At 40.9% G+C, this 14,801-nt stretch overlaps 1 protein-coding gene across 1 annotated transcript in view; it reads left to right on the plus strand.

Annotated features, from left to right (window-relative positions):
- TCF25 (transcription factor 25) overlaps positions 1-14,801 on the plus strand; it is a 38,218-nt gene that overhangs the window by 17,333 nt on the left and 6,084 nt on the right. Inside the window, exons 8-14 of the mRNA XM_043990295.1 lie at positions 2,574-2,673; positions 4,999-5,092; positions 5,718-5,810; positions 6,131-6,236; positions 8,977-9,136; positions 12,811-12,898; positions 13,932-14,090. Coding sequence (XP_043846230.1) covers positions 2,574-2,673; positions 4,999-5,092; positions 5,718-5,810; positions 6,131-6,236; positions 8,977-9,136; positions 12,811-12,898; positions 13,932-14,090 — 800 coding nt within the window. The remainder of the gene's footprint in view (positions 1-2,573; positions 2,674-4,998; positions 5,093-5,717; positions 5,811-6,130; positions 6,237-8,976; positions 9,137-12,810; positions 12,899-13,931; positions 14,091-14,801) is intronic.

Genomic DNA, 14,801 nt, shown 5'->3' on the forward strand with positions numbered 1-14,801 from the left:
GAATTTGGGATTTTTGATAGAATGAGAAGAAGCCTGCATAGAATCACACTTTTACTGTAGAGAGAACAAATTTCAAAAGGTTCAGAAAAGAGATAGGTAAAAATCCTGTGGACAGACATTTTACAAAGGAAGTCAGCCTAAGAGGGATAGGATTCTCTCAAGAAAGAAATTCTAAAAACCTAAAGAAAAAAATAATTTTGATTGAGGACCTGGAGCTGTCTAAAGAAGCTAATGTGGATATAGAGGTAACACCTTCGAATTTTTTAAAAGATGTACAGAAGATGCAGGCAAAGGCAGATAGAAGATGGTTCCAAAATCCTGGAATGATTTTGTAAGAACAGTGTCAGGAGTCCTATTGCCTAGAATAAGCTGAGGCTGACAAGGAAAGCCAAGGACAACAAAGGTTTGGGGAGTTTTAGGATTTTTTGTTTTGTTACTGTTTTTATATTGGGAGCAAAAGACTATAGGAGGGTAACATAGGATCAGGGTTGATAGAAAAATCATAACTGACGACAGGAAAGAGACAGAGCTTGTCAACTTATTTTACTAAGAAGAAAGATATTTGGATTAGAAAAGATGAAATAGCTGATAGGGAGGTGATACCCACAAGAAGTAGTAAAAGAGAACTTAGCTGCCTTTGATTAATTCAGGTGACTAAGTTCAGAAGACCATCCCAGCTACTGAAAGAATTGGCCAGTGTGATTGCTGAACCACTGTAAGAGATCTTTAAAGACTTAGACTTTACAAGAAAAGTGCCAGTGGACTGAAAGTGGCTGAATTTTAATCCAGGTTTTTAAAAAGGGAACAGAGTCTATAGTTTGGAGGCTATTGATAGCTGGCTTTTTGATTTGTGGCAAAATTTTAGTACTTATCAAAAGGGTGGTTAGCCTCTTAAAAAGAAAACACCGGGGGCAGCTAGGTGGCGCAGTGAATAAAGCACCGGCCCTGGATTCAGGAAGACCTGAGTTCAAATCCAGCCTCAGACACTTGACACTTACTAGCTGTGTGACCCTGGGCAAGTCACTTAACCCCAGTTGCCTCACCAAAAAAAAAAAAAGAAAGAAAGAAAACACCATAAAGCAACAGCAACAGATCATCAGAAAGATCAGGCCCATCTGTCTTTGTTTCCTTCTTGTCAGGCTTACTAACCTGGTATATCAAGGAAGCATTGTAGGTATAATTTATTTAGATTATAACCAAATCTTGGTTGTTATTCTTGTGGAAAAGATGGCATAATGGGGCTAAAAGACAACACGATTTGGTGAATTCAGAATAGGCTGAATGGCTGGACCAAAGAGCAGCATGAACAGCTCAATTTCAGCTTGGAGAAGGTCTCCCTTGAAGGCTTCCAGAGACTTATGATTGGCCTTGTGTTGGCCAACATTTTTATCAATGATTTGAATATAGACATAATGACGGATGTCTCAGATTTGCAGATGAGACATCACAAGGAAGAATTTTGTTGTTGTTGTTTGCCCTTCATTCTCGAAGGGAGCCATGACATTGGGATGATGTCATGACTTGCAGTGAATTGGATTTAAGTGTGGGAGAGCTGTGCAAAGTCACCCGTCTTACACTCTCCTCCAGAGCCATCTGGGTCCAGTGGCGAGATAAACATCAAGATGACTGGAGATGGCCCCAGATGTTTGAGGCAATAGGAGTTAAGTGACTTGCCCAAGGTCGCATAGCTAGTTAAGTGTCTGGTGCTGGATTTGAACTGGGGTCCTCCTGACTCCAAGGCCAGTGCTCTATCCACTGTACCACCTCGCTGCCCATACTAGGAGGAACATTTATCTGATAGAGCATCCCAAAGAGAGTAACCAGATTGTGTTTAAGGGCCTCGGAATTATGACATATGAACATCATTTGGAGGACCTTGGGATGCTTAGCCTGAAAAAGAGAAGACTTAATTGAAACATGTTAGTTTTATTCAAATATTTGAAAAACTGTTAGGTTGCATAGGCATTAAATGTGTTCTTCTTGGCCCCAAAAGTCAGAACTAGGAGCAGTGGGTTAGAGATCTCCAGAGATGGAAGGGGGGGCTGCCTCTGGAGTTAAGCTGTTCCTCCATTATAGAGCAGGACAGCTTGTTGGATATATTGGAGAGGGGACGCTTGTTCAGATATGGGTTGGCCTAGGTTGCCTTTGTAGTCCCTTCCCACTTAAATTCTGTGGTCATTCTCTGATACCAGGACAGGACCCCAAGTCCTCTTAGGCATATAAACTGATTTAACTAAGGGAGAAAGGATTAATGTTTTTGTTTTTTTTTTTTAGTGAGGCAATTGGGGTTAAATGACTTGCCCAGGGTCACACAGCTAGTAAGTGTTAAGTGTCTGAAGCCAGATTTGAACTCAGGGACTCCTGACTCCAGGACCGGTGCTCTATCCACTGCGCCACCTAGCTGCCCCCGAGAAAGGATTAATGAATTCCCTTATGTGAGAAAGTTTAAACATACTTGAATGCTTTTTTGTTATTTGTACACTCAAAGGTTTAATTTCCAAAGAAGGACAGCTGCATTAAACAATATGTGTTTGATATCATAGTCAACCATCTATTTTCCCCTGTATTTTCAGCTTCTGCTCCAGGGAAACCCTTATCACATAGACTCACTGCTCCAGCTGAGTGATGTGTGTCGGCTCCAGGAGGATCAGGAGATGGCTCGTGATCTTATAGGTAAAAGTTAGCAGTAACCAGGACAGCTGTCATCTGGTGTAGTACAATCTTGTAGGTTTTTATTCCCGGCTTGTTAGGCAAAAATCTCTTTCCTCTTGCTTTTAAGAGCCTTTTAGCAGCAAGAGAAGCGGGCTCTAAGTCTGTAGTATTGTTAGATGCCAGGCAGTGCTGATTATTTTGGGGAAGATGTAAGAACCGGATAAGATGTCCTTATTCTGACATCTTTAGCTAATCTTTATTACCACTTAGGATGAAATCATTGAGTCAATTAAAACATCATTCCTTAAGAAACCTAATCTTGTTAGTCTCTCAGGTTGTTATCCTATATCTATACTTCCTTTCATTGCCAGACTCTTGAAAAAGAGTAGTCTATACTCATTGCATCTACTCATCCCCCATTCTCTTTTCAACTCCATGTAATCTGGCTTCCATTCTCACCACTCTACTGAAACTACTCTTTCAAAGGTTATTTGTGATCTTTTCACTGCTGAATTCCAAGCTCATCTTTCAGTCTTCATCTTTATTGAAACTTTTGACACCCGTTACCACCATAGTTTGTGGATACATCTTTCTTTCTTGACTTCTCTAACATTACTCTCTTGATTTGCCTCCTACCTGTCTGACTTCCTTCTGAGCCCCCTTGGTTTGATTAACAGACATCTCATGCCCCATAACCATGGGTGTGTCCCCTGTGGCCCTGTCCTCAGCCATTTTCTTTTTTTATGTTCTCAGTCATCTTATTTATTCCAGTAGATTCAGTTATTATCTCTATCTAGATGACTCCCAGATTTCTTTATGCAGCCCCTAATATCTCTCCTTCCCCCCAGTCCCATATCTCACTGTCTACTAGACATCTCCACTTTGTTGTCTATTCAGCATGTCCAAGGAAGAACTTATCATCTTTTCTCCTAAACATTCCCTTCCTCCAGACTTCACTATTTCTTTTGTGAGTACCACTATCCATCCTCCACTTTATCCAGATTCACAACCTCAGAGTCTTCTTGATGGTTCCATTTTATTCTCATTCTTGTTCTCATTCTCTCTTTCTCTCTCTCTCTCTCTCTCTCTCTCTCTTTCTCTTTCTCTCCCCCCACACACTCCCTCCATTGCTGTAGCTTATTCAGTCTTCTCCAATGTCCATTCCTTTCTGTTCACTTACATGACCTCCATCTTAGTTCAAGCCTTCCTTCCTCTTTCCTGTATATAATAATTTTCTAAATGGTTTTCCTGGCTTCGGTCTGTACCCTTTTCTTTCTTTCTTTCTTTCTTTCTTTCTTTCTTTCTTTCTTTCTTTCTTTCTTTCTTTCTTTCTTTCTTTCTTTCTTTCTTTCTTTCTTTCTTTCTTTTCTTCTTTTTGGGGGGTGGGGGGTGCGAGGCAATGAGGGTTAAGTGACTTGCCCAGGGTCACACAGCTAGTAAGTGTCATGTGTCTAAGGCTGGATTTGAACTCAGGTCCTCCTAAATCCAGGGCTGGTGCTTTATCCACTGTACCACCTAGCTGTCCCTTACCCTTTTCTAATCTATCCTTCACACAGCTTCCAAAATAATCTTCCCCAAAGCATAGGTCAAGCCTTTAGCTCAAAAGCTTTCATTGGCTTTCTTTTGCCTCCAAGATAAAAGGCAGACACTCCATAGCCTGGCATTCAAAGCCCTCCATGGTCTGGCACCTACCTAACTCTCCAGACTCAGAATGCAGCATTCCAGCTAAACTGGAACACTAGCTGTTTCCTTAACCCTGCCTTCTTTCTCCTGTCACATGACAGTCTGCCATTCCTGGAATGCACTTCCTCCTCATCTCAACCTGTCCCAGTTCTTTCTTCCAGCTGAGTTATGCTGTCAGCTCCTCCATGAAGCTTTCCTTGACCCCTTCAGTAGCTGGTCTTTTTCTTCCCCCCTCAGTAATATTCAATTATTATTGAATAAGAGTGGAAAGAGTATTCTCCTTAATCTGTTGAATGTTTCCTCCAGTTCTTGAGGGCTGGGACTATTTCTTTTATTCTTTGCAGCACCTCCCACAAAGCTTTGCACAAAAGTGACTTTACAGATGTTAAATTGAATTTAAGCTTAATTGACTTAGTCATGCCAAGGGGAATTGCACTGATGAATCCCACTGGGTGATGGTAAAATGAGTACCAGAGAAGCCCTGTCTTAGTGTCACAGGCAAGTCATGACAGACATTTTTGTTTCTTCTTCTGAGTATCTATTCTGTTACCTTGCATATTTTTACTTTTGAAGCAAATTAACCCCTTGCTCCAAAGAACTTTTCAACTTAACTTGGTATATATTATGAAAATGCTTTCTAATAGCATTTCTCTTTGGTTTTAGAGAGAGCTTTGTACAGTATGGAATGCGCATTTCACCCTTTGTTTAGTCTCACCAGTGGCACCTGCAGACTAGATTATCGCAGAACTGAGAACAGGTTAGTGACTCCTTATTTTTGTGTTTTGATTTTTGTTTCATAAACTTAGATCCAAAGACCTCTCGAGCTCTAAATCGTGATGGTCTGTTAGCATACTCATCAACTAACTAGTTGTGAAAGAAGCAAAGTCTGTATCTCTCCTAACATGGAGTGGATTTAGAAGACTTTCTGGTAGAGCTGCTCCCTATAATAAATATGTCACCCCCCACTTTGCTAGAACCAAAAATAAAGGTTAGAACTAGAATCGATGAGTGTCTTTCCCTACTTCTTTGCTTTTAAATTATGGGGTCAAGACTTCTAAGGAAAAAAGAATGAAAATTTTAAGGATCAGAAATGAGAACTTTACATCTCATTGTATAACATAATAAAGTTTATAACTTGCTTTACCTTACACATGTGAAATAATGAAAGTACTTTACATTTCTATACCATTAATAATTTTGATTGTCTTTTCACATGCATTATCTCATTTGATCTTCACAACAATATGGTAGAGTAAGAAGGAAATACTATTCCCTCCCCCCCCCCCCCCTTTTTTTGATGGAAACTGAGGATCTGAAAATTTTAGTTATTTGGCCAAAATTTCGTTAAAACTATTATCTGTATAATCTGTTTCTTCATCTAGAGCTTTCTACCTGGTTCTATTCAAGCACATGATGTTCCTAGAGAGGAGAGGCTGCCCCCGAACAGCCCTGGAATTCTGCAAACTTATCCTAAGGTAAATGTCTGCTACTGGATTCCATAAGCTGCTTTGCTATGACATCTAAGGCAGTATTCTAGCTGGTACCAGCTCAGTCCATATAGGGATATCTGTCCATCTGTGAGTCCTTCTGAGTCATGAGGTGCATCCTTTGTCTTTGAAATGACTATTCAGTGATCTATTCATTTAAGGTGATTGAAGGAACTCACCTCTGCTAAGGAAGAGCTGAATAATTTTACTCTGTAATTTTTCTTGCACCTCTTACTTGGTTTCTTGTACTGAGATCATAACAGCTTTTTTCCTTGTTCTTTTGCCCGTTTTCTCTTCTCTCTTGGAAGCCTCGATCCAGACAACGATCCTCTCTGCTTGTTGCTGATTATTGATTTGCTGGCATTACGAGCCAAGGATTATGGGTTCCTGATCCGTATGTTCCAGGAATGGGAGGTAAGTTGTGAGAAATTTTGAATCACAGAACTTTAGCAGTTCAACCCCATGACCTTGCAGTATTTTTGACTCATGGTCATTTTAGCATTTACTTTGACATTGTCATTGTCAGGGAATTCACTTACTCTTAAAATAATTCATTCCATTTTTTAAAAGCCCTAATTACTTGAAAGTTATTCCTTGTGTTGAGTGAAAAATCTATTTTCACTGCATTTTTTTTTTTTTAAACCAAGTCCAAGTTCTCTTCTGGACCAACACAGAATTAAATCTAATCCCACTGCAAAATTATCGCTGTATATGTCTGAGAAGACTGGTATCATGTCTCCCTTAAAATTAACATTTTTTTCTCTGATTAGTCATCCTCAATTCCTTCAACTACTCTTTGTAAGACATGCTTTCCAGTCCCTTTACTATTCTGATTACCTTTCCAGACATACTTCATTTTGTAAGTACCTCCTGGTGGTGCCTGGAAAAAAATACAGTACTTTGAGTGCTTTGTCTTGAGCACAGTTTAGTGGAGATAATCCCCCTCACCTGTTCTGGGCACCACTTATTAACTAAAACCTAAGATCACATTAACCTTTTTTTGGTTTTGGTTTTGGTTTTGGTTTTGGGGGGTTGGGGAGGCAATGGGGGTTAAGTGACTTGCCCAAGGTCACACAGCTAGTAAGTGTCAAGTGTCTGAGGCCGGATTTGAACTTAGGTCCTCCTGACTCCAGGGCCGGTGCTTTATCCACTGCACCACCTAGCTGCCCCACATTAACCTTTTTTGACAGCCACATCATCCTGCTCATTTTTGATGGCCATTGATTGAAACTTTTTACTTCTTTTTACTATTTTTAAATTCCCTTTTAAGAAACTTAGCAACAAACATAAACATTTCACTGTACAAAGGACATGTTCATTCTTTTTCACAGGTACTGCTGTTGCATCCTCTACTTATGGAATTGACCTCTTCAAACTCAAAACTTTATATTGTCACTCTAAAATTTTGTCTTGTTAAATTCAATCCATTCTTCTAGTCCTTGGGAATCTTATTGAAGTCTGTTAGACAACTTTTTTTTTTCTCCCTGCTAAGTGTGTCTTCCTTAAGTGAAAAGAGGTGATCACATCCTCCTGAGGGATTTGTTTTTCTTTTCTCTCTTCTTCCTCTTTCCTTCCCTCCTTGCAATTCCCTTTTCTTTTCCTGAGCATCTGAATTGTAAAGAACTGACATAGCTTCTCAATTTAGGCAACCTATGAAGTAGCGTTATGTAATACCCGGAGGCCTGGGTCTGGAATCAGGGAAAAACCTGGGTTCACATCCCATCCGGAGCAAATCACTTCACACCTCTGAGCCTCAGCTTCCTGTCTGTAAAATTTAAGCGATCAGGGGCGGCTAGGTGGCGCAGTGGAAAGAGCACCGGCCCTGGAGTCAGGAGTACCTGAGTTCAAATCCGGCCTCAGACACTTAACACTTACTAGCTGTGTGACCCTGGGCAAGTCACTTAACCCCAATTGCCTCACTTAAAAAAAAAAATGCAAGCGATGATGATGAGGAGGAGGAGGAGGAGGAGGAGGAGGATACTTAGAGGGTATTTTTTGAAAATAATGTGGTGTTAGTTTTTGTCATTGTAGTTGTTAAGCCTACATATTCTTTCTCCTTGACTCGTAACTAGTCTCCTTCATCTCCTCATACTTCTTCAAGTTCCTGTAGGCTCCACATCATTATTAAGCCTTGCAAATGTTTCTAGCAAATCTATTCCTGGGCATTTTTCCAGGAATTAAACAACATGAGGGAGTGGCGCCTGAGAACCGTAACTACTTAGGAAGTTAGAAGGGACTTTAGCTGTCATTTCGTTCAGCTCTTTCTTGAAGCATTTATGTATAGCATCCCATCTTGAAAGGTTCTCCATATGATTTCCAGTGATAGAGATCTGACTGCCTCTCAGAGTGGCTCATACCTTTTGTTAATAGCTTTTATTGGTAGGAAAGTTTTTCATAATTGAATGAAAAGATGTCTCCCTTTGGTTAATTCTAGGGCCAGACAGAACAAACCTAATCCCTCGTCTAAATAAGAAGCTTTCAAATATTTGAGGACAGTGATCATCTCCTTCCTAAGTTTTTTGCTCCAGGCTTAAATGGTCCCAGTTCCTCCAACCAGAATTTGGGTGGCTGGTTGAAAGTTCTTCGCCTCTTAGTCAGCTTTCTCTGAATGCATTGCTGCTTAACAGGAATGCTTTCCTAATGTGCTGAGAGTTGGACAGTTCGGTTAAACAGTCCGGTTGTGTCTCAGAACGGAATTACAGGAATTATGCCCTCCCTCATTCTGAATGCTAGCTATCTTTTAATGCTGCAGCCTAAGCTTGGGCTGACAATTTTAGTAGCCATAGCACACAGTTGGCTTGTAGAGTGCTTACATTTTAGGTCTGAAAGTTTGCTGTGGGAATTGCAGTCTGGCCATGTCTCGCTTAGCTGATATTTGGGCAATTCTTTTTTTGTACCCAGTTGCAAGATATGTTTTTCCTGTTAAATTTTATCTTGCTGAATTTGATCCATTATTCCAGCTGGAGGCTTTGGCCTATTTGGTGATTTTCATCATAACAACAGAGGAGTAAAATGTTTTTAATAACCAATGTGGAGCCCATACCTGTCTCTGCTGAAGAGGCCAATCCACAAACAGCTTCATGTACTATTGTATTAACATGTGTTTGTCTTTACCTCCTTCAAGTGAAAAATCTCATTTCTTTATCATTTATAGAGCCATCGAAACCTGTCTCAGCTCCCAAATTTTGCTTTCTCTGTTCCACTGGCGTATTTTCTTCTGAGTCAGCAAGAAGATCTTCCAGAGGTTGAACTGAGCTCCGCAAGGGAGAATGCATCTCGTTTAATCCAGCAGGCACTCATCATGTTCCCTGGTGGTAAGTCTTGGTAGCTCTTCTAAGGCAGGATGTGTGCCTGCTTAACACGCCCAGCCACACAGGAAGCTAAAGTCGCTAGTCAGGAAGCCCTTCGAAGAGTTCCCGTGAAACAAACCATCCCCGTGGCTCATTGGATGCAGCCTTAAGCCAGTGCCTCCTGAATCCTGAGACCACAGGAAAGAAGCATGTGTGGGGTTTTTTATTCTGTTGAGTCATACATCATCATTTAAAATGAAAGTGGCTACAGACTTCATTTTCTGAGCATGATCATAGTCTTCAGCAGTATAGCAAGTCTTAAATAGGGTATATCTTCTCTTAAATATAGCAGTATAGCAAGTCTTAAATAGGGTATATCTTTTCTTTTTCAGCTAAGCGTTTTTTTTCTCCTTTACACCTCCCTATCCTTCCCACTGGAAGAAAAAAAGAAAAGAAAAGAAAAACAAAACCCTTGCAACAATACGCATGGTCAAGCAAAATTCCCAGATTGGCCATGTCCAAAAATGTGTCTCATTCTGCAGATTCCATTCATCACTACTCTGTCAGGAAATAGGTGGCATTCTTCTTAATCAGTCTTCCAGAATTATGTTTGATCATTGCATTAGTCAGAATCTTTGTCTTTCGGGGCAGCTAGGTGGCACAGTGGATAGAGCACCCGCCCTGGAGTCAGGAGTACCTGAGTTCAAATCCAGCCTCAGACACTTAACACTTACTAGCTGTGTGACCCTGGGCAAGTCACTTAACCCCAATTGCCTCACTAAAAAAAAAAAAAAAGAAGAATCTTTGTCTTTCAAAATGGTTCATTTTTATAATGTTATTAGAATATAAATTGTTCTGATTCTGCTCACTTAACTGTGTATTAGCTCACACAAATTTGCCCAATGTTCTCTAGAACTATCCCATTTATCATTTCTTACAGAAAGTAATATTCCATTACATTCATCTACCATAATATGTCCATCCATTCCCCAGTTTCAGGCATCCCCATAGTTTCCAGTTCTTTACCACCACAAAAATAGCTACTATAAATAAAGAACATTTTCCTATTTCTTTGATTTCATTGGAGTATAATGGTAGTAGTGGTTTTACTGGGTCAAAAGCTATGTACGGTTGAGTCATTTTTTTGTGTATAGTTCCAAATTGCTTTCCAGAATGGCTACATCATTTCACAGTTTCACCAACAGTGCATCAATAGGTGTGTATTCCCTCAGCCCCTCCAACCTTGATTGTCACAATTCATATACCATCACTTGTTCAGTCATTCCCCAATTGATGAGCATCCCCATGGTTTGCAATTCTTTGTCACCACAAAAACAGCAGCTATAAATGGGGTTTTTTTTGTTTTTTTTCCCTGGGGCAATGAGGGTTAAGTGACTTGCCCAGGGCCACACAGCTAGTAAGTGTCTGGGACCAGATTTGAATTCAGGTCCTCCTGAATCCAGAGCTGGTACTTTATCCACTTTGCCACCTAGCTGTCCCTAGGCAGGTCTTCTTTTGATGTGTTTCATATTTAGTATTTTGTAAGATAATATATTACTACCATTGGAATTTTCTCATAGAACCCCTATTTACCTTCCATAGACTGCCCAGGATGATTTGAGAAACATTATCACAAAACTGATGGTGGAATTGTTTAAAAGTTTACTTCCTTGTGACTCTGTTTATCCTCCAAGCTCTTTGCAGGGGGACATAGCACCTTAATTAGGTGGCACTGTCAGGGGCTGGTTACTCCAGATATACATGGTGCCTTATAGAGGTTGGGCCTGGGCGAAGCAGAATGTAAGGAGATGCCTTCTTGGGATGGCTGCCTTGAAATTCAGACAGCATTTGGGGTGCATGGAAATGTAACCATCTCATACTTTGTTCAAGTGTGATGTAAAAGTCTATGGTGATGGGATCACTCCCCCTCCCCTAGCCGATGTTTCCTGGCCCTGCCTCCCTAGCCTCCCCTAGGACTAGCAGGGGCATCAGTTGGCTGATCATTTGGAAACTTTCTTAGCTTGAGTGCATGTTTCAGAAAAGCATGCACAAAATCCTCTCTTTAAGATGAGGTCATTATGGTCACTAGAAATTTTTGAAGGAAAGTGAATTTTAAAAAAAAATACTTGTGGATATTCCCTGTAGGATATTTTGCATATATTTCATGTGCACATGCGAATGGTGACTTAATTAAATGTCTGTTTTTAAGCCTTGGAATTGACTTCACTTCAATGATTTGACCATCTGTCTTAATAAACTTCACCTAATAAAACATTCCTTTCTTTTTTGTGGTTAAGAGGATCTGAATTTGGCATTCTCAAAGAGACTCACATGCTGTGTAAGCTTTCTATTCTAGCAGTTTTCTTGGGTGGTTCTTCAGAATCCCCCAGATGAGGATAAGAGGCAGCTAGGTGGCATAGCAGAGAGTGTGCTGGCCTTGGACTCTGGAAGACCCGAGTTCAAATCCAGCCTCGGCCACTTGTTAGCTGTGTGAAATTGGGCAAGTCACTTAACCTCTGTTTGCCTTAATTTTCTTATTTGTAAAAGTGAGGCTAATAATAGCACTTAACCTATAGGGTTGTCGTGAGGATCAAACCAAGTGTTTTTGTTTGTTTTTAAAGCACTTTGTTCAGGGCCTAGCACATAGTAGGAGCTTAAATGTTTATTTCCTTTTTCCTTTCCTCCTTGTGTCATCAGCAGAAGGGACAGAGATGAGACCACTAATTTGTCTGTGTTTCATGAAAGGATCCGGCTCTGTTTTTAAACAGAGGGAGCCAGATTTATGGTAACTTCTGGTTTAAGCTGTTCTTTCTGCTGTTTGCCATATTTTGTATTCTACTTAAGTAGTTGTATAACTGGAAATGCCTTACATTATTACTAGGAAGACACTTGAAAATTGTGTTTTCCCCTTCTGGCATCAGTTATTTACACATTACAGACTAAATATGTAGCCAACTTAAGAAGCCCCACAGTCAGTCAGCTGGGAAAGCACGTCTTTAGGACATAGCAAGACTAAACCAATTCCCATCATGCCAAGCCAATGGACGAAGTTTCCATGGAACAGGGATTCAGAGAACTAGCAACATCTCATATGATACTGGTCAGGCAGGATCAGTGGGGAGCTCAGTGCCAGCCAACATGGCCGTTATCCAGTTCTAGAAACATTCAGACACTTGGGTTACCAGACACTTCTTTCCCTAAGGTCTGTGTTCTATGCAGCTTGAAACTACACGTGAGATCCTGACCCTTATAGCTAAGACAACTGGTTGTCTGTTCTTAGGGCACTTCTTGGCACAGACTATGCTCCATCTGGCACCTCTTGTCATGGATGTGGAAAAGGACATCCTTAGCAGAACATAAGGAAATCCCTGGGGTCTGGGGTATCCCAAGCAGTCTCGGTGGCCTACAGCCTCCTCTCTTTGCGAATAACTAGACAGACATGGAGGTGGATATGGGCTGCTCAGCCATTAGCTCTCACCCCTCACCCACCAGGAAAGGAGACGGGTCTTACAGACCAGCTTCACGTCTTTCCCTTCTCTATGCTGCTGGCCCCTCGAGAGTATTTAACTTGGGTTAGAGAGAGACCCGGGAGATTAGCTGCTGCCACCACTCCACTGCTGCTGGTGGTGAGCTTGGGGGTTCACTCTCAGGGGGCAGCTGGTGACAAGAGGCTCAGTAACTCTGCCTTTGCCTTGCAGTTCTCATGCCCCTGCTGGATCGCTGCAGTGTGCACCCAGATGCCGCAGTTTTAGCTCATCCTTTCTTTGGACTCAGTACTCAGATAAGGTAAAAAAAAGGATTTTATTGCATGCTTATGATAATGGGAGGCAGAATGGCAAATGTATTTCTTATGTGTTTCCCTCTTCCTCATGGCAGCTGATGACGTGCTAGGAGCTCGTGTGATGACACCTGTCAGAGGTTGTATTTAGACAACAGCTCCAGTGTTCCCTGGCTGCCAAGAGAGATGTGTATATCAGATTGTCATTCAAAAAACCTGGAAATGAACTTAAAGATACCAGCCATATTATTGCTTTGCGTTTGCATAGCTGTTTATTTTATTTGGAATAAGTGGTGTGGATCTTGCTATGTTGCTATTTTGAATAAGGCAAGGGAAATTTCAAGAGCTCTGGGGTCAGGTAGCATCCTAATTTGAAAAAGGGTTACGCACTCGGCTAAGCAAAGACCCCAAACATTTGGGCATGTGGTTTATAAACTGCATTTAGAAATCATTTAAATTAGCCAGGCTGAGGATTCTCTGAACATTCACTTGTACTCATGCTGTGATGGTGAGGACAGAACTAAAGTTACAGGGAGAAATTATGGGGTGGTAAGAACAGAATTGAGGTGTCCTGATATCCAGGACACAGCTGAACCCTTGTCCTTAGCTATATTTCCCTGTATGATGGTGTCCACAAAATCTATTACTACATTCTTCTAAACTCACAAAGGAGTTGTTAGTCTTCAGACAATGAATGATTTCTAATGTATTTGTGAAGATTCCTCCTGCAAATAAATGGGAAATCATAAAATGCTTACTCTACTTCTCTTTGATTAAAAAGAACAAGAGCCATTTGTTTCAGTTCCTTGCATCCCTTCTCTTCTAACATACTAGGGAACTTACTAAAAACCTATTTTGTTGTGTGAGCCCTTGGAGACATTGTTGCCTCAGACTAGTCAGGGCCATTGTAGCTCACACACTGAACAGCACCTTTTACTAATATCATGGCGTAAGCCTTTGGGTGTGAATAAGGACTAGAGGGCATTTTCCAGGATCTGACTCCATAATGGATTAATTTACAGGATGGTCTCTTTACTATAGCCAACCTCCTGCCTTGACCCAGCTGGTTGCCCTATACATTGGGAGGACATACTCTTTCTGGAAGGATCCTACCATCATGGCTTGGCTAGAAACAAACGTCAGAGAAGTGCTGCACACAGTAGATGCTGGTGAACCCATAGTGGAGGAATCTGAAAGAAGGTCAGTCATTCTGTGCCCGGCTGTTGCTGCTCATATTGGCAATCAAAAAGGAAACTATTTTGTAGAATTGTTTCTTATCTGTTAATGTGGGGCCTCCTGAAATGGACATTTAAACTTATCCCTACTCCTTGAGAACTTGTGTGATAAGTGATAAGATAAACTCCAGGCATCTTTCTCTTTCTTTCTACCTTCTTTTATAAATACCCACTGCTTTGTTTTCTGCACCAGGTGAAAACCGCATTAAATCTATGGATTTGTGCCAAATGACTTAAGAAAAGTTGCCTCTGCATTTACTGTATGTAGAGTATTGCCCTAAATGCACTAGAGGAAAAGCAAAGTTTATATTAGGTACTATCCCTCCCCTTGTGGAATTTACAATCTAGGAGGATGGTGTGTGTGTGTGTGTGTGTGTGTGTGTGTGTGTGTGTGTGTGTGTGTGTGTGTGTACGCGCACACACACATACACACCTTTGTATTTAACAAGTAACTAATTCAGAACATTGCATGATAAGTGCATGAAATTGATGCTAAACAAAATGTTTTTTGAGATCTGGGGGGACATTTCCTTGCTGGATCTTTCTTAGATCATCATTACAAGTTGAAAGAAGAAATCACTGCTAGTTTTGAATCATTAGACAAATGTTTGGCCCTGCACTACAGGTGGTGGCACAGTAATCCTTTATGAATGTATGTTGTGTGTGATAGAAGAAT

This window comes from Dromiciops gliroides, chromosome 2 (genome assembly GCF_019393635.1).
Source record: "Dromiciops gliroides isolate mDroGli1 chromosome 2, mDroGli1.pri, whole genome shotgun sequence".
NCBI lineage: Eukaryota > Metazoa > Chordata > Mammalia > Microbiotheria > Microbiotheriidae > Dromiciops > Dromiciops gliroides.